Source organism: Mytilus galloprovincialis, chromosome 14, assembly GCF_965363235.1.
Source record: "Mytilus galloprovincialis chromosome 14, xbMytGall1.hap1.1, whole genome shotgun sequence".
NCBI classification, from domain to species: domain Eukaryota; kingdom Metazoa; phylum Mollusca; class Bivalvia; order Mytilida; family Mytilidae; genus Mytilus; species Mytilus galloprovincialis.
This window is the reverse complement of record NC_134851.1, coordinates 37,424,702-37,445,507: the sequence shown is the minus strand read 5'-3', so window position 1 is coordinate 37,445,507 and position 20,806 is coordinate 37,424,702. Positions and strand designations below refer to the sequence as shown.

At 32.2% G+C, this 20,806-nt stretch overlaps 1 protein-coding gene across 1 annotated transcript; it reads right to left on the bottom strand.

The window, feature by feature from the left end:
* Positions 1–3,531: 3,531 nt before the first annotated feature.
* Positions 3,532–19,661, bottom strand: LOC143059605 (uncharacterized). The gene is made up of 6 exons (XM_076233124.1): positions 19,501–19,661; positions 17,810–17,843; positions 15,783–16,094; positions 14,418–14,536; positions 5,502–5,706; positions 3,532–3,853 (listed from the first exon to the last, which is right to left on the bottom strand). The coding sequence occupies exons 1-6, from the start codon at positions 19,525–19,527 to the stop codon at positions 3,714–3,716; spliced, it is 837 nt and encodes a 278-aa protein (XP_076089239.1). The 5' UTR covers positions 19,528–19,661; the 3' UTR covers positions 3,532–3,713.
* Between the last annotated feature and the right edge of the window lie 1,145 nt (positions 19,662–20,806).

Below are 20,806 nucleotides of genomic sequence, written 5' to 3'. Positions count from 1 at the left end.
TCGGTATTTTCATTATTTTACTTTTTTCACAATCACAATATTTAATAAAATGAGAGAATAAAACGTCAGATTTGTCTCCCTACATGCATGTTTGATTTGTAAAGGTAGAGGACGGTATTTTTATTATTTTACTTTTTGCGCAATCACAATTATATTTAATAAACTGAGAGAATAAAACGTAAGATTTGTCTCCCTACATGCATGTTTGATTTGTAAAGGTAGAGGTCGGTATTTTTATTATTTTACTTTTTTCACAATCACAATATTTAATAAACTGAGAGAATAAAACGTAAGATTTGTCTCCCTACATGCATGTTTGATCTGTAAAGGTAGAGGTCGGTATTTTCATTATTTTACTTTTTTCACAATCACAATATTTAATAAACTGAGAGAATAAAACGTAAGATTTGTCTCCCTACATGCATGTTTGATTTGTAAAGGTAGAGGTCGGTATTTTTATTATTTTACTTTTTGCACAATCACAATATTTAATAAACTGATAGAATAAAACGTAAGACTTGTCTCCCTACATGCATGTTTGATCTGTAAAGGTAGAGGTCGGTATTTTCATTATTTTACTTTTTTCACAATCACAATATTTAATAAACTGAGAGAATAAAACGTAAGATTTGTCTCCCTACATGCATGTTTGATTTGTAAAGGTAGAGGTCGGTATTTTTATTATTTTACTTTTTGCACAATCACAATATTTAATAAACTGATAGAATAAAACGTAAGACTTGTCTCCCTACATGCATGTTTGATCTGTAAAGGTAGAGGTCGGTATTTTCATTATTTTACTTTTTTCACAATCACAATATTTAATAAACTGAGAGAATAAAACGTAAGATTTGTCTCCCTACATGCATGTTTGATTTGTAAAGGTAGAGGTCGGTATTTTCATTATTTTACTTTTTTCACAATCACAATATTTAATAAAATGAGAGAATAAAACGTCAGATTTGTCTCCCTACATGCATGTTTGATTTGTAAAGGTAGAGGACGGTATTTTTATTATTTTACTTTTTGCGCAATCACAATTATATTTAATAAACTGAGAGAATAAAACGTAAGATTTGTCTCCCTACATGCATGTTTGATCTGTAAAGGTAGAGGTCGGTATTTTCATTATTTTACTTTTTTCACAATCACAATATTTAATAAACTGAGAGAATAAAACGTAAGATTTGTCTCCCTGCATGCATGTTTGATTTGAAAAGGAAGCAAGACAGACGTCAGTGGAGGAGAGGAAACTTCACACGAGTTTTCATCTCGTTTTAAAAGTAGTGGCATTAGTCTTTAGTTAAATGTAGTGTTTTGTGTTTTTGAGAGAGTTCTTTAGAGAGCAACAATTTAACTTGAGGAGGGGAGTTACGTGTTTTTTGGTCTCCGAGTCAGGAAAACATTGTCAGTGCAAAGTGCGAACATATCCTGTTAGTTTTCTGGAGCTATTAATCAAATCATTTTTTTGCAAATTGTACATAATAAGGCATAAGAAAATCTTGGTTCAGAAAAAAATCAAAATTGTCAATTGCTTGACCACAATATTTTTTGGGCATTCAATTAAGGATCAGAATATTTTTTTAGGGAAAACACATACCCCCATATATTTTGGTAATGTTGTTGGTTGTGTTTCTTTGATATTAGATTTTTTTCTCTTTTTTTCTATTTACCTTCTCCTTCGTTGTAAAGAAACAGATTTCTGAAGATCAAAGTTTCGTTGTAAAGCTGACTTTACGATATTCAGTTTTGCTCATTGTGGAAGTCTATATTATCACCTTTTCATGAATGTGACCTACCCAATTAGAATATTTACCGGATGTGTAATAACTTAAGCAACACGACGGGTGCCACATGTAAAGCAGGATCTGCTTATCCTTCCGGAGCACCTGAGATCACCCCCAGTTTTTGGTGGGGTTCGTGTTGCTTAGTCTTTAGTGTTCTATGTTGTGTCATGTCAGAAGCGGATTTAGGGGAGGGGGGGACAGGGGCCCCCCTTTTCTGGGAAAAATTGGTTGCTTATATAGGGAATCACTGACGCATTACCAGAGCGGGTCCCCTCTTAGGCAGTCAGTGGGCCCCCTCTTATGGAAATTTCTGGATCCACCTTTGCATGTGTACTATTATTTGTCTTTTTATTTTTGGCCATGGCGTTGTCAGTTTATTTTCAATCTTTGAGTTTGACTATCCCTGTGGTATCTTTTGTCCCTCTTTTTATATGATAATTTGATCTCTGGTGAATAGTTGTCTCATTATCAATCATGCTACATCTATTATATATTCATAGTCTTTCAAAATAAAGTAAACTCAAAAGTGGTATCTATTATTTAATAAAGCAATTAACTATCAAATACACTAACAATTATTTAAAACAGCAATTAACTATGTAATACACTAACCAACTATCAACTATCTAATATAGCAAAGACACTATCTATCGGAAAAGACATACCTTTCTGTAGATATAATTTTGAAAATTAATATGTCAAATATTATAAGACATCATCTTTTCTTAATTTTTTCTTCAAATTTGTTAAAATAGTTAAAATTGAAGATTTCATTGAATCAAAAATTGTTTATGACCCAAATGCAAGCTAGTAAGCTAACACAAGTTTATTGAATCGTTAAATTGTGTAGGTCAATCCGATGTATTTTCGTCTTCTAGACTATTTTCATTATAATTTGTCTCTATTGATGATTTTAAATTTCAAGTTTAATGATAACTCGCGATGTTCTTTAATCAATTTCTACTATAATTCTCTTTTATCTTACACTTATGAAAAATAAACAGATGGATGCTGATATCAGTAAATAAAAAAATAAGCAATTATATAATAATAACGAGGGACTTCAAAGAGCCCGATTCTAGGTTTGGCTGTGTGTAGTGTCTACGCACCTTTAATAGATTTCAACATAAAAGACAAATACTGGAAATAAGTTTTAAAAAACTTCAATTAAGGCCAATAACCTCTATATGGAGAACTTTCCAATATAACAAAGATTTCCGTTCATGTTGCATTCTTGTTTTTAACTACGTATCTATGTATTCTTGTTTTCGAATAACCAGCAAATGTCATAATATTGGTTTTACTTATCTATTTGTAGATATTATTTTGCATAAAATTATTATTGACTTGACAATTTTTCTCTATTTTTTCATGATTTCTGTGCAAAAGGAAGACAACTTAAATGGTTCTCTAGCTTGTTGATATAAGCCAAAAATTGCATTTAACCCCTTTGTTCTCTTTTAGCATAGTGACATTGATTGTTAATATACCAAGTACCAGGAGACAACTGTTCAACAATACACAATATTTAAAGTTAAGTTTGATAACAGTTCGCCCTGTTGTTTTGGAGATGGCGATTAAAAAATACGTTTACAAAGACGGACAAACTGGCGTCGGACGATGACGACTGACGCCAAGCAATAAACTAAAAATGATAATGATAAAGGTTCTACATTGATGAATGGACGGAGTGTGAATGTTTTAGATTTTGACGTTTTCTATTTGTTGCATCAGTTCCTAAAATGGTACAACTTGATTTGATCGACAAGTCATGGGTGCTTTTTATACAAATGTGCTCCGTTGAAGTTATACTAAATTTTGCAATGTATTCCATTTCAATAATAAATGTTCCATTGAAATTGCAATTGTCTCACTGTAAGCAAAATGTCAATTTGAAAAGCTGCCTAGAATGTTTTATTTTTATGATTATCTTAATCCTCTGCATTTATTGCATTCCTTGATGATGATCCCAAAAATAAAACCGCCAACAAACACAATTGATACTACTATAAATATCCCTAGTCCAAAGTGTCCAATAGTCTGGTCTTTCTCTTGTCCTTGAAGTCCTAAAATAGATTCATTAGACTATTTTACAATGTATATAATTATTGATATGCCAAAACAAGTATTGGTGCAATAATGTTTAAAATACAGATTGTGTGTCCATGCTTTTCTTATACTGACCTAGTAACACTCCGTTCTGCTATGTGTTCTAGTACATATTACATCAGCCAATCAAATTTCAGCCATAACATTTTTAAGTTGTGTATATTTTGTGGACAAAACCTGCAGTTCACGAAAGGTCTTTCAATCAGAAAGTAAATCAGACCGTGTAAAATACTTTTAAGCCAAGGGTGGACATAGGATCAGATAGAGAATTGTACAGTTGTATGTGTTTAAATACAAAATGAGTAATGAAATAATTCTTCACAGAAACATAATCTTAATATCAAAGATATATTTGTACATTGCAGTAATGTTGTAATCGTTTATTTTTTAGGGAAATATATTTAGTAGATCTATATTACTTTTAAACATTGCAATAAAGCGCGAGGTTTGGCTAACCACAAAAAACAGGTTCAACCCACCATTTTTTCTTAAAATGTCCTATGCCTTGGCAGGAATATGACAGATGTTATCTATTAGTTCGTTCTATAAATGTTGCATTGTCGTTCGTTTTTTGCTGCACTACAATGTTTCTGTTGATTTGTTGTTTCCCTCGTATGTGTTTTCCTTGGTTTTAGTTCGTAACCCGGATTTGTTTTCTCTCAAACGACTTATGAATTTTTAACAGCGGTATACTAATGTTGCCTTTGTTCGATTTTTGAATTCATAAGCCAGAATGTTGCCTTATACCTTCTCCTTTCATTGCCCCGACATACTTTCCTGGGTGCTCATTCATCCGTAAAACTCAAATCCAATAAATTAAAAGGACATAATGTGTACATACTTGAAAGCTTTAAGAGCGAAAGATACCTAAAGAAAGTACTAAGTTTTAAAAAGTTCCACTTTCGCTAGTGTGAGTTTCGATATTAGATTTAAGAAAATGTCTATCAGTTTATCACAATCATGTATGAGACTTGAGTTGTGCTGATTTTAAATAGCATGCAATTCTTTACTTAGTAATTGTAAATAGTAAAATTACAAAATACTCCGAGAAAAATTCAAAAAGGAAAGTCCCTAATCAAATTGCAAAATCAAAAGCTCAAACACTTCAAAAGAATGAATACCAACTGTCATATTCCTGACTTGGTACAGGTATTTTCTAATGTGAAAAATGGTGGAATTAATCTGTTGTAGCTAGCTAAACCTCTCACTTGTAAATTATTGTTCGAAATGTCAATGTAAACATTTTATCCAGAATTGTTTCAAAGTATTAAAAAAATGTACATTGAAAACAACTTGAAAATTGATTTCACTTCCCGTTTTTCTGACTGATGATTAACGTTGTAACCGAATTAATTTGTGTATGCAATTCAAATCGTACGCGTTTTTCATACTCATCAGGATTTTTCGTTGCATTTTTCTTGACAGTATTTGTATATATTACAGAGGCGGAGTAATATGGGTTCAGTGGTCAGAACTCTTTTATTTTGCACTCATTGCATTCAAATCATAATGGGGAAATATAGTTGAGCACCCCTTTATCAGTGGTTTAGAATCTACTTTAAAAAATTACTTGATCCGCCCTGTTATAGATTATGCATATTTTACCTTGTCCAGAGTGTTTTGATGTGTGCGGCAGACAATCTTCGTTAGCTGGTAATAGAGTGTTTACTATTTTGCTTTCTCCTATATTACACGTGACTTTCAGTGTTTTTGGGCACTTTGATTTGATGGCTGTTACCGGAAGGTATATTCTGTAAGCTTGACCTGGTTCATCGGGCGTTGATTTTAGTTCTTTGGAGTGATCTGCTTGCTGAAAATTTTTAGAGATGATATGACAAATGACAAACATGTATATTGTATCTTAACTGACTTAATTGACACAGACAAATATACGCACAGTGAATTTACTGCTTCTCAATATTCTTAAATTTCGGACTTCGTTTGGCCTTTTGACATTTTTGTAAATGCGCCTCTTGGGTATACGTTGTACATAAACTCATTACAGTAACGAAGACTAAAGTTGTGTACGACAGGTGCGCATTTCGTATACACAAATCTCATCAGTGACACTCACATGCAAAAAGTCAGAAAGGCAAAATTTAATACGTATCGAAGACTAAATGTTCAGAAAGGTATTTGCCAAATAAAGTTTGGGTAATCTTTTCCTGAGGTTTCGTTAATTTCAAAGCTGTAAAGAGTTTATGTATAACTATGTCCATATCAATGGTAGAAATTATATCCTACGACCTAGTATATTTGAATTGTGGGTGTCTTCAGGTTCTTTTTAATAAAATAACGTGATACAAGTACATTTTCAATATGATAGACAAGAAAAAATACAGATATAACGTTTTGGATCATATTGCTTTAAAAATTGATATCGGTAAGTATGACAAATCAAACCAATATCAGTTTCAAAGACTCCTGACATCGACAAACTGCGCACACATTACTTTTTAATGAATATTAAATAAGGTAACAAATAAACCTTCAACTCCTTCTTAATATGTTCTTTTCCCGTATTTTACGACAACGCCGGTAATAATTGTAGTTGATAAATCAAACAATAGCAAAATGTCTACCGTGTACGTGATTTACGTATGTCTGTATTTCTTTGTATCTTTACAATTATAAATATAATTATACTGAACGGAAAGGAAAAGAGGATACATTATGCAATACAATAACTGACACTGCCTTACTTATAAGTTACATGAAGGATTTACATCTAAAGGAATTAAATGAATGATTATGTCTGACACCATTCTTTTCATGATGATTAATGTGACCTTGAATACTTTAGTCTTATATATACATGATTTTTTATTACTTTTTATTTATACTTTATATTGTTTTTTGTTGTTGTGGGAATCTGTGAATACCCTGCCACGTCCTTCTGTGTTCTTATTAATTGTTTTTTGTGCTTTGAATAAATCTTTTGAGCTTAGCCCTACACGACTGACTTTTGTGTGTTTATATGTTGTGCCATTACACCTCTGTCAAGGTTAGGGAGATTTGTTTGGCGCAAGCAAACATGTGTAATCCTACTGTCAAGGTTAGGAAGATTGTTTGGCGTTGTTTTTGTTTAACCCTAGAACATTCTGTATGTGCCTGTTCCAAGTCCGGAGCCTTAAATTCAGTGGTTATTGTGTAATTGTTGTATATTATATTTGTTTTCAGTTTATTGAGTTGTAAATACATCAAGCTGTTAGTTTCTCGTTTGAATTGTTTCACATTTGTCATTTCGTGGTATTTTATAGCTTACTATGCGGGTTTTTGTTTTATTGCTAAAGGCTGTACGGTAACCTATAATAGTTGTTCACACCAATGTCCTTTGGTCTCTGGAGGAAATAGTTTTATTGGCATTCTGACTACATCTTCTTATTTATATATTATACATGTACTATTTTTTTTACCTTGACTTTATTTTATACATATTTGAGATTGTTTTTTTTGTGTATCTTTAAATACAATTTGAACAAAAGAAAGAAGGACAAAATAATCATTCAGTTTTCAGTAATATTGAACGATGGACAGTCAGTGCGTGAATTTTTCTTGCTACCTGATTGGAAGATATTACGAAACGTGAATAATCAAAGTTTAATGATTGGTTAGGACAATCCAAATCTAGTAAATGTCCTTCGATCCCGTAGAGTATCGGATTTGTCCTCTCTATTTTAGCAATTAGATTTTGCCAGGTCATTAATTAATCATACATATTCATGATATTGGTACACAGGTAACTTTTATCTATAAATAGTCGAATCTTCTGCAGTTTCGTAAACGACAACGTTAAACGATATATACTATTTCATAACGTGTGACCTCACGTGTGTGGTAAAATTTGTTGATTGATGCACATGGCTATTCTAGTAAATGAATAAATCTACAAAGCGAGAGCACTTTCCATTTTCATCAGCTAAGAGTCGACTTAGCCCTTTTTGAAAGGCTATGCTTGTATATTAATGTTTGATATCATTTTTTTCATGATGATTAATATGACCTTCTACTCTTTTTCCCAACCTTGACAGTATATCTATCTATTGGCAGAGATTATGGCAAAAGATAAAAGGATAGAAATCGTATAAGAAAAATCATTGAAACGGAAACCATCTTACGTATTTGTATTAATTGTATCTATTTTAAGAATTGTATTGACGGTTATTCATTAAAAGTAAGACAGCAATTGACTGAGTTTTTTCGTATTACCGACTTTTGACTCGGGGTTATATATTTTTAATCCTGGTATCTATGATGAGATTATTTTCAACAGGTTACCTACTCTACGGTAGGGCATAGTGCACTGAAATCCAGACGGGAAGTTCCGGGGGTTGGACCCCCCTTTTTAGGACGATCAATGCATTTGAATTGGTAAATATAGTTGGAATCCCCCTTTTAAAAAATGGCTAGATCCGCCATGGGACATCCTGGAACTCTGTAAAAAAACAAGAGGCTCTCAAGAGCCTGAATCGCTCACCTTAAATTTTTAGCTTACATCTTCCATCAATGATTATTTTGGGTTTTCAATTTATATAAATGGTTCTTCGATTCTGTCATATCTTCTTCAAAAGCAAAAACAAGAGTGGACACACTGAAATGTCTCGTTTGTCTCGTGTTCATAATATAATTTATGATGAAAGTATAAAAAAACATTGTATACCCCAAGCATTACATTATTGCTGTTTACAGTTTATCTACATCTATAATAATATTCAAGATAATAACCAAAAACAGCAAAATTTCCTTAAAATTACCAATTCAGGGGCGGCAACCCAACAACGGGTTGTCCGATTCATCTAAAAATTTCAGGGCAGATAGATCTTGACCTGATAAACAATTTTACCCCATGTCAGATTTGCTCTAAATGCTTTGGTTTTTGAGTTATAAGCTAAAAACTGCATTTTACCCCTATGTTCTATTTTTAGCCATGGCGGCCATCTTGGTTGGTTAGCCAGGTCACCAGACACAATTTTTAAACTAGATACCCTAATAATGAGTTTGGCCATGTTTGGTTAAATTTGGCCCAGTAATTTCAGAGGAGAAGATTTTTGTAAAAGATAACTAAGATTTACGGAAAATGGTTAAAAATTGACTATAAAGGGCCATAACTCATAAAGGGGTCAACTGACTATTTCGGTTATGTTGACTTATTTGTAAATCTTACTTTGCTGAACATTTTTGCTGTTTACAGTTTATCTCTATCTATAATAATATTCATGATAATAACCAACCAGGTGCTCCGCAGGGCGTAGCTTTATACGACCGCAGAGGTCGAACCCTGAACAGTTGGGGCAAGTATGGACAAAACATTCAAGCATGATACAGCTCTGAATTTGGATTGTGATCAAATTTTTGACATTACATGGTTTTTTTTTACACAAAACAAATGCCAAGATTTTACAAATCAATTAAAGATTTCTTCTTCAAACTTTTTAAATCTAAAATTAAATAGTTGACACAGCATAGGTTTCTGACACAGAATGAATGTGGTCTAATGAACTTAAAAGGTTTTTTTTGCCTTTGAGCAAATCACTATGCTGTTGAATATTAATCCTCTCAAAAAAATGTTTGAAGAAATTTTCTTTTTATTTATGAAATCTGAAATGAGAAAAATTTAACCCCCCCCCCCTTTTTTTTCACATCCCCGTTTCCCTTTTTCAAAACTGATATCAATTCAAATTTCTAATGGAGTTTGCAACAATAACTACTCATTTAAATACATCATAAAATATTAAGATGTAAAAAAACTGCTTGTTATCACTGAATGGTAAAGATTATTTAAATTTATCAGTTGGTAGTAAAAAGTGTATATACATTGTATATTGTATATAACAAAGATTTAAGTTGATTCTGGACAAAGAAAGATAACTCCAATTAAAAAAATTCTTGCTATTGCACAAATAGGATATTTCTTGCTTACTATTCTGGACAAAGAAAGAGAACTCTAATTAAAAAAAAATTTGCTATTTCACAATATTGTGCAATTAGATATTTCTTGCCATTGCACAATACTGTGCAATTGAAAAGACTTGCTATTGCACAATACTTAATATAATAATTTTAGATCCTGATTTGGACCAACTTGAAAACTGGGCCCATAATCAAAAATCTAAGTACATGTTTAGATTCAGCATATCAAAGAGGCCCAAGAATTCAATTTTTGTTAAAATCAAACTTAGTTTAATTTTGGACCCTTTGGACTTTAATGTAGAATTTGAAATTTGAAAACAGGACCAAAAATGAAGAATCTACATACACAGTTAGATTTGGCATATCAAAGAACCCCAAGGATTCAATTTTTGATGAAATCAAACAAAGTTTAATTTTGGACCCTTTGGACCTTAATGTAGACCAATTTGAAAACTGGACCAAAAAAACTTCAATAATCAAGAATCTAAGTACATTTTTAGATTCAACATATCAAAGAACCCAACCGATTCATTTTTTGTCAAAATCAAACTAAGTTTAATTTTGGACCCTTTGGACCTTAATGTAGACCAATTTGAAAACGGGACCAAAAGTTGAGAATCTACATATACAGTTAGATTCGGCATATCAAAGAACCCCAATTATTCAATTTTGATGAAATCAAACAAAGTTTAATTTTGGACCCTTTGGGCCCCTTTTTCCTAAACTGTTGGGACCAAAACTCCCAAAATCAATACCAACCTTCCTTTTATGGTCATAAGCCTTGTGTTTAAATTTCATAGATTTGTATTTACTTATACTAACATTATAGTGCGAAAACCAAGAAAAATGCTTATTTGGATCCCTTTTTGGCCCCTAATTCCTAATCTGTTGGGTCCTAAACTCCCAAAATAAATACCAACCTTCCTTTTGTGGTCATAAACATTGTGTTTAAATTTCATAGATTTCCATTTACTTAACCTAAGGTTATTGTGCAAAAACCAAGAAAAATGCTTATTTGGGCCCTTTATTGGCCCCTTATTCCTAAACTATTGAAACCAAAACTCCCAAAATCAATCCCAATCTTTCTTTTGTGGTCATAAACCTTGTGTCAAAATTTCATAGATTTCTATTAACTTAAACTAAAGTTATGGTGCGAAAACCAAGAAAATGCTTATTTGGGCCCTTTTTGGCCCCTTATTCCTAAAATGTTGGGACCAAAACTCCCAAAATCAATACCAACCTTCCTTTTATGGTCATAAACCTTGTGTTAAAATTTCATAGATTTCTATTCACTTTTACTAAAGTTAGAGTGCGAAAACTAAAAGTATTCGGACGCCGGACGACGACGACGACGACGACGACGACGACGACGCAGACGCCAACGTGATAGCAATATACGACGAAAATTTTTTCAAAATTTGCGGTCGTATAAAAACAGCAAAATTTCCTTAAAATAACCAATTCAGAGGCAGCAACCTAACAATCGGTTGTCTGATTCATCTGAAAATTTCAGGGCAGATAGATCTTGACCTGATAAACCATTTAACCTCGTCAGATTTGCTCTAAATGCTTTGGTTTTTGAGTTATAAGCCAAAAACTGATTTTACCCCTATGTTCTATTTTTAGCCATGGTGGCCATCTTGGTTGGTTGGCCGGGTCACCGGACACAATTTTTAAACTAGTTACCCCAATGATGATTGTTGCCAAGTTTGGTTAAATTTGGCCCAGTAGTTTCAGAGGAGAAGATTTTTGTAAAAGATAACTAAGATTTACGGAAAATGATTAAAAATTGACTATAAAGGGCCATAACTCCTAAAGGGGTCAACTGACCATTTCGGTCATATTGACTTATTTGTAAATCTTACTTTGCTGAACATTTTTGCTGTTTACAGTTTATCTCTATCTATAATAATATTCATGATAATAACCAAAAACAGCAAAATTTCCTTAAAATTACCAATTCAGGGGCAGCAACCTAACAACGGGTTGTCCGATTCATCTGAAAATTTCAGGGCAGATAGATCTTGACCTGATAAACAATTTTATTCCTGTCAGATTTGCTCTAAATGCTTTAGTTTTTGAGTTATAAGCTAAAAACTGCATTTTACCCCTATGTTCTATTTTTAGCCATGGCGGCCATGTTTTTTGATGAAATGGGAATTAAAAAAAAATTTATTCTAGATACCCTAGGAATCAATCAGATGAAGTTTGGTTTGAATTGGTTCAGTAGTTTCAGAGGAGAAGATCTTTGAAATAGTTTACGACGGACGGACGACGACGACGGACGGACAACGACGGACGGACAACGACGGACGCCAAGTGATGGCAAAAGCTCACATTTCCTTTTGGAAAGGTGAGCTAAAAAGCAGCCAAAAAAAGTCAAATCAATCATATAATCGGTATTATTTAAGGAGGAAAGTTTTACCGGTGATTTTGGCGTGTATAACAAACACGACACAGTTAAAACCACCACAGTTGTACCGATGAAAAGCTCAAATCTAATTCTTTAACGTCCTCTTACATGACCGAATAAATACAGAAATAACGGGTTGGATCATATTGCGTTAAAAATTGATGAGTTAATCGGTAAGTATGACAAATCAAACCAATATCAGTTTCATAGACTTCTGGCATCGACAAACTGCGCACAAATTACTTTTTAATGAATATTAAATAAGATACATTTGTAACAAATAAACCTTCAACTCCTTCTTAATATGTTCTTTTCTCGTATTTTACGACAACGTCGGTAATAATTGTAGTTGATAAATCAAACAATTGCAAAATGTCTACCGTGTACGTGATTTACGTATGTCTGTATTTCTTTGTATCTTTATATTATAAAAATAATTTTAACATGTTTAATGAACGGTAGGGAAAGAAGGACATATTTCGAAAAACAAAAACATAAAAGTTAACTGATTTACTTATTAGTTCTATTAATGATTAACATCTAAATACGAATTATATGAATGATTATGTTTGACACCATTCTTTTCATAATGATTAATGTGACCTTCAATACTTTAGTCTTATATATACATGCATTTTTATTACTTTTTATTTATACTTTACAGTGTTTTTTGTTGTTGTGGAAATCTCTGAATACCCTGCCACGTCCTTCTGTGTTCTTATTAATTGTTTTTTGTGCTTCGAATAAATCTTTTGAGCTTAGCCCTATACGACTGACTTTTGTGTGTTTATATGTTGTGACATTACACCTCTGTCAAGGTTAGGGAGATTTTTTTGGCGCAAGCAAACATGTTTAATCCTACTGTCAAGGTTAGGGAGATTGTTTGGTGTTGTTTGTGTTTAATCCTACAACATTCTGTATGTGCCTGTTCCAAGTCCGGAGCCTTAAATTCAGTGGTTAACGTTTTATTGTTGTATATAATATTTGTTTTCAGTTTCTTCATTTGTACATACATCAAGCTGTTAGTTTCTCGTTTGAATTGTTTCACATTTGTCATTTCGGGGTCTTTTAAAGCTTACTATGCGGGTTTTTGTTTCATTGCTAACGGCAGTACGGTAACCTATAATAAATGTTCACTTCAATGTTCTTTGGTCTCTGGTGGAATTAGTTTTATTGACATTTTAACTACCGCTTCTTATTTATATATTATACATACATGTACATGTACTATTTTTTTTACCTTGACTTTATTTTATACATATTGGAGATTTGGTATTTAAAAAGGAATTATATATTAATGTTTGATATCATTTTTTTCATGATGATTAATATGACCTTCTACTCTTTTTCCCAACCTTGACAGTATATCTATCTATTGGCAGAGATTATGGCAAAAGATAAACGGATAGAAATCGTATAAGAAAAATCATTGAAACGGAAACTATCTTACGTATTTGTATTAAGTGTATCTATTCTAAGAATTGTATTGACGGTTATTCAATAAAAGAAAGACATCAATTGACTGTTTTCGTATTACCGACTTGTGACTCGGGTTATATATCTTTAATCCTGTTATCTATGATGAGTGTATTTTCGACAGGTTACCTACTCTACGGTAGGACACAGTGCACTGAAATCCAGACGGGATGTTCCGGGGGTTGGACCCTCTTTTTAGGACGATCAATGCATTTGAATAGGGAAATATAGTTGGAACTCCCTTTTTAAAAAATGGCTAGATCCGCCCTGGGACATCCTGGAACTCTGTAAAAAAAAAGCAGCCAAAAAAAGTCCAATCAATCATATAATCGGAATTATTTAGGGAGGAAAGTTTGACCGGTGATTTTGGCGTGTATAACATACACGACACAGCTAAAACCACTCAAAGTTGTACCGATGCAAAGCTCAAATTTACTTCTTTAACGTCCTCTTACATGACCAAATACCAGCATGTCCTACAACAAACACAGTCATATGAAATATGAAAATAGTTTATTCCAATACGTACATGTATAAACACATATTGGTTTTTAGTATATATTTATAGATTTTATGACGAAGAAAGAAGTCATACTATTCCATTACCAACAAAACATTTAAAAACATTGCATTACCATTGTAGAAAAAAAATGTAGAAAAAAAACATATGAGATTTTATAAAACAAATTAAACAAACTCAAAAGCGTAAAATAAATATTTACCCCATACATCACTGAACACTGAGGAATCTGTGTAAAATTTCTAAATGTTATCGAAAATAGATCTTCGTCTTTGATGACATTGTTAACTAACTGGTGAACATTATTGGTGTTGGCAATATCTAAAAGTGATAGAAAATGAAACTGTTATGAATACACAAACAAACAAAAACGTCACAAATATAATTGTTTACTCAGCTTTAAGTTGTTAGTTGTTTGCATGCTGTGTTTATTTTTTTATTTTTTTTTCTGTTGATTGAAAAATTGATTTTGAAAAGTATCAATTTAGTCGGATAAAAATAAAGAACGGAGTATGATAATAATTCATACTTCGTTTTTTATTTAATTGATTTCACAAATAGTAAATATTTGCATAGTTATATTTTTATACCAGTAACGTTTCAGTTTAAAACAGGAAATATTTGTATAGTTACATTTTCATACCAGTGACGTTTTAGATTCAAACAATACGGATTTTGTCCCATTTTACACTACTGCTGTAAAGATTTTACAATAATTAAAACAACTAAAAATACTGCAAAGTTTTGTTACAGTTAATCGATTTCACATTAAAGTCTATAAATTTACAAAATTTAGAAATACATTGTACATAAAATAAAATCTGCTATTAAAGAATATACGTGCAATATCTTTAATCTTGTACAAAGGCTCTTTTCCACCTTTTAAAATTTTACTTCTAAAAAGGTCTTCACTTTTTTCGGGCATGATACTGATACTAAAGCTAAGGGTGGTAAAGGGTTATTTTCGTACAAAGTTTTCGACCTTTTCATTTCGCGTATTTTCGTAATTTGACGTTTTATTTCTCGTTTTCTCGTTTTTGGTTCGACTTGCGTGCTTGGTGTTCCCCCTTATATTTTTTTTCCGTGTTTCGTGTGGGTCGTTACTTTGTAATTGCTCGTGCTTGTCCCGCATTTAATTAAAAAGTAAACCTGGACTAAAGTCAGTCCGGAGATTGCTTTAATTTATGTGTTCCCAGGATATTAAATATTATCAAATATTTTTTTCCTTCAAATCAGTTGCAACTAGCGGACGCTAAAAGTTGACTCCAGGGTCTTCATGTCCACTGATAATGACTACATTATCTCAAAAATAGCTGAGTGTTAACTTCAATTACTTTTTTTCTTAATATTTTGATTTCATTTCTCTTGCAACGTTTATTCCGATTTTTATTTTCCGTGCAACAATTTTGCAATTTTTATTTTACGTGTTTCCGCGTTCAGAGCTCCCCTTTACCACCCTAGCCTCTAAAGCTTTCTACATATATATATATGCGTTTCTAAAATTTTGCAATTAGGTAATTTTATGTTTAAACTTTGAATGCGTTCGCTATTTTTTTTTTTTACTTACACTCAAATGATTCTACTGTCATATTCAGAACATGTTCATATCTGGTGTTGCCATGGAGGCATTCGTATTGTACTTTTTTCCCATCCTTATTGTAAGCGGAAGTGGTTAATGTGTACATCCGGTGAACTGTATGCTGCTTTACTAATTGGTTTATATTGTTTACAGGTTCTCCGTTTAGAGAATGAATGTCAGTACTACCATCACCTTTTGATTGGCTGCTATCTTTACTCTCCTTGGCAGACAAAGAACAAGTCAAATCAAAGTTTTTACCGAATGTGGTTGGATTTGAAGAAAGACTCCAAGATGGAGTTCCTAAAAGAAAAGAAAATGTACGTATTATTTGAAGGTTCAGATGGGGTTTACAGATACATAATAAAGGACAAAAAGTACAGAAAAAAGGGACAAAAAATAAAAGAATGCATACAGTCGGGTTGTTGTCTCTTTGACACATTCCCCGTTTTCATTCTCAATTTTAATGTAAAATAGGCACATCAATACAGAATAGGGGAATAGTGTGCAAATAATAATTAAAAAGAGAATAATCAGCAAAATAAATAAAGGAAGATAGGAAAAAACCATTCTTAAAACAGGGGATAAAGAAATGAAATCCCATACCCCAAAGCCCCGCCTCAACCAATACCCTAACTTTGGGTAAATGTTGCTATGTGATCGATTTTAACACAACACGTGCGACAAGTGATGTCAAGTTGCCATCTACATGTATGAAGAATGCAGCCAACAAACCTAAGACATCTTACTTTTATACTCAGTCTATAAGACCACTTTTGAGTTATGTCCGTCAGCGGAAAAGTTCCTAAATTATGCGCGCCTTTGTGGCTTTATTTACGATGATGACTGCTGTACCCATATTTTGATCATTTTATTTATTATGTCTGTTTAGTTCACGCATCATTGTAAATATAACGGAATTTGATGAGACTGTCGAACAAAGTGAGAAGTTTAGCGCTATAAAACCAGATTTAATCCACCATTTTCTACATTTGAAAATGCCTGTACCAAGTCAGGAATATGACAGTTGTTGTCCATTCGTTTTTGATGTGTTTTGTCATTTGATTTTGCCATGTGTTTAGGGACTTTCTGATTTGATTTTCCTCTGAGTTCAGTATTTTTGTGATTTTACTTTTTACTAGATAGAGGGGATCGCCTATAATATTCCTGCACTTTAAATTTTCATCAACCGATTTCGCGGTTGCATTTATGCAGGATAACCTTAAAATGATATGTTCCGTTGGTACAAGAAAAATGTACAGTAAATTTCTAATGACAAGGAAACGTAAAGTACAAAATTTATAAAAATCGAAAAGGGAGCTCACGACAATAGCTCTATGTTATTTAGACAATTGAACCAAAGTTTCATACAAATAGGTAAAAACGTTGTCCTAGATGTTGACGACGGACAGACGGACAGACAGACATCGGTATACCATAATACATGTGTATGTGTAGTAAAAGGGCGTATAAAAAAGAATGACATTTTTGTGTCCTTGATTTTTTTTTAATCAAGTGCAGTCCAAAACCAAAACATCCTTTATCTATTAAATGTTTTGCATATCTAAAAATTTCTTAAAATATATTTTAGAATTAACAAATTGAATGCAGCGAAAACGAAAATGCAATATTATCAAATTAAATGTAGCAGTGTCAGACAAAAATTCAGTGTGTGTACTTTTCGTTTAAAGAAACGTTTTTTAATCGCATATAACAGACTATAACTTTAACACAAAACCATGGACTACGATGTGTCAATGACCTTTTTAACTATTTAACAGTCACAGTGTCAATGACCTTTTTAGCTATTTAACAGTCACAACTGTATTTACGTACTAGTATACTTCTGTGTCTGAGGCTATGAATAAAAGCATGTAAATCAAAATTCTTGATAATTATTTCAAAATTTAAAGGGACCAGATAACGGCTCCTTTCAAATCTCTTCTTCTGCTTTTCATGACATGTTTTGGAATTTGAATGTATTACTATATTTAATAACAGTAAATAATTATACTTACCAAGAACTATATGAATTAAAAACACTGCATATATCTATAAAAAAAAATATATTGTAAGGTACATGAATCATAAGCTGAATTAAACGTTTGCATGTTTTATATCATACCATGTTTTATTTCATACTATTTGCTGACGGTGAATAATGAAGAAAAAAAAAAGTTAAATTAAATGAAAGATTTATAGTTGTTTAATTACCCCCCCCCCCCCCCTTCTCCCCCCAAAAATTTAATTGATATCGCATATGCACATGACTTTTAGCATTGTGGTATTGTCGACTCGGGTTGCCATTTCGTTTACGTGAATTCGCATGCCCTTTTTGGTATCACGCCAAAACAACGACTTGTGTTTACTATTGCGGAACCAATCCAATGTTTTAGCTTCTAATAGCCTACCCTCAAGGGTTTTTTTGTCATTTTTCAATAAACACTGTTCATCTCAGAATGTCCCTCGATTTTATTTGTACATTATTTTTTTCCAATTTTTTTTTATCAATCTGCTGTAAAGATTGACATCTTTTAAATTTCAGTTTTAAAAGTAATTATCTGAATAAATACTGAACAATACTAAACATCGTTTATTTGCATGTATATTTGTTACAAAATGAACAATTATTACTTAAAAATAATTTTAATTTGATCAGTATCGTCACCGGTACTGTTTTATTATTCACTTTCTCAATAAAGAGTGATTGAATTTTCTTTGTTTTCGTTCAATGGATATATATTCGACTGGTATGATCTGGAAATAACTTGAAATAACTGATAATCATCAATAATGATTCTTGTTCTTTTGTGTATGATTTAAATTTATTTATTTGCAACCTTATTCATAGTCCGAGAATACTCTGACGTCCAACGGCTGTTTTGCCAGACAAGCTGGGGCCCCCACGGCCCCAGCTTGTCTGGCAAAACAGCCGTTGGACGTCAGAGTAATCTCCCACGGCCCCAGCTTGTCTGGCAAAACAGCCGTTGGACGTCAGAGTAATCTCGGACTACCTTATGCAGCGATTGTCAGTGTGTATAAATATAAAAATTGATTTTCATATTGATTTTCATATTCAAAATAATTTAATATAAAAATTTAACATTATTATTCTCAATATCAATTTTATTAAAACTAGTGTGCACAAGACTATTATTTCAAAAATGTGAAAGTATTGAACTGTTTTATTATTCAATAGAGTATGCATGTACGAATGCAGGTTTAATTTTTATTTAATCCTCGCTCCTCTACCCAACCTAATCCTTACCCCAAATCTGAAATTTCGATGCCATAGGCGGATTCAAGGGCTGCCGCCTTTAATTCAGCTACCCTAGTCCAAATAATTATGACGTCTGGCAAGGCTATTTTATTATTTTCTGGGACGTAGAAAAAAAATAGCCTAGCCAGACGTCATTATTATTAATTTATAATTTAGGACCAAGTCCCCCTTCCTTCGTGGATCCTGATACATATATGAAAATAAATATCATTATAGTTATCAAAATGCAGGAGTCTTATGGGTGCTTATAAATGCTTACAGAACACTCAACCAAATGGACATACATTGTAGATACATATTAATGATACAAGTAACATGTAATTGTTATGTGTGTATTACATATTATTCCAAGGTGACAATATCAGCCCGTTAGCACATGGTTCAGACATTGTAAAGTTTCCTCTAATTAGTATAAATATAGAAACTTACCACGATACATTTTATGACAGATTCCATAGTGCTCCTCCACAGAATATTAAATTAGTGTCCAAAATTTATAATGCACTTTTTAAACAGCGGAAAGTTGAAAATCTACACGACGACCGCAATGAGTGCCATTGTTGATTGATACGCTATGACAGCGCTATGAATAGCAAATCGTAACGTAAAAAAGTTCAAGGTGCACGTTTAAATTACACGCTTGGATTCTAACCTATATTTCGGTACAATTGGTAATAAATACCTTATATAATACACAATGAATAGTTTGTTAGCCATCAACATAATAACGCGTAACTAAATTGGGTCATACACTAAAACGTTATAACTGCATGAGGAAAACTCTCTAAATATTGTTTATGCATTCTTAACCTATTTTTTTATTCATATAATATATTTATTATATATTTGTAAATGTGTCACAATCTTATAAAAGAAAGTGTGTGGAGCAATAAACATTTGATTTGATTTATAAAACGTTTTTAAACAGAATCTTTAAATTGTGCATGTCAAGTTTTTCACACATAACCCCGATTAACCCATATCATATGACATAACGCATAGTGGTCTGTACTGTATTTAAATAAAGTTTGTATATACAAATAAAGTTTTTTAAGTGTGAAACTTTTAACACGTTCTTCATTTCATTTAATTTTCTCTGTATCTGCTTCGAGGAAAATATGCACGCGTTGAACGAACTATTATAACTTGAAGAATAATTGATCAGTTAGTCTGGACTCAGCAAAAAATATTTAATGCTTGGTCGCAATATTTTTCTCCTCATCAAATTGGGGATAATATATATATTTTAGGAAAATAACATACCCCTTTTTTTAAAAGTTAAATGGTTGTTCCCTTAAGGGCTCAAATACACAACCCTACTAGTTCTTCGGCTAAAACTAATGATGTAAAATCGACAGAAGTAAGTAAGAAATTTCTTATTTTGGATAATTAAACACCCTTAAACCCCTTGTTTGAGATTTAAAATTTAGTCTTGTAACATATACTGCATAGCTGCATGCCATGTCTGGAAATTGTTGGACACACAATGCAGTGTGTCAAAGTATCTTGCTTTTAAATCAAATAAAACGTGTTATCATTCGTTTTGGTAATTGGTTCAATAAATACTTCGGGAAATCAGTTTTGAAAACACGTTATTAATCGCAACATATTTACAAAGAAACCAAAATATTGATTAATGTTTCAATGAAAAACAAATGCAATTATTTCGATAGCTTGAAGATACAAAAATAACCTTGATTTACAGAAAAGTGTTATACGTCCAGCGGCACATATC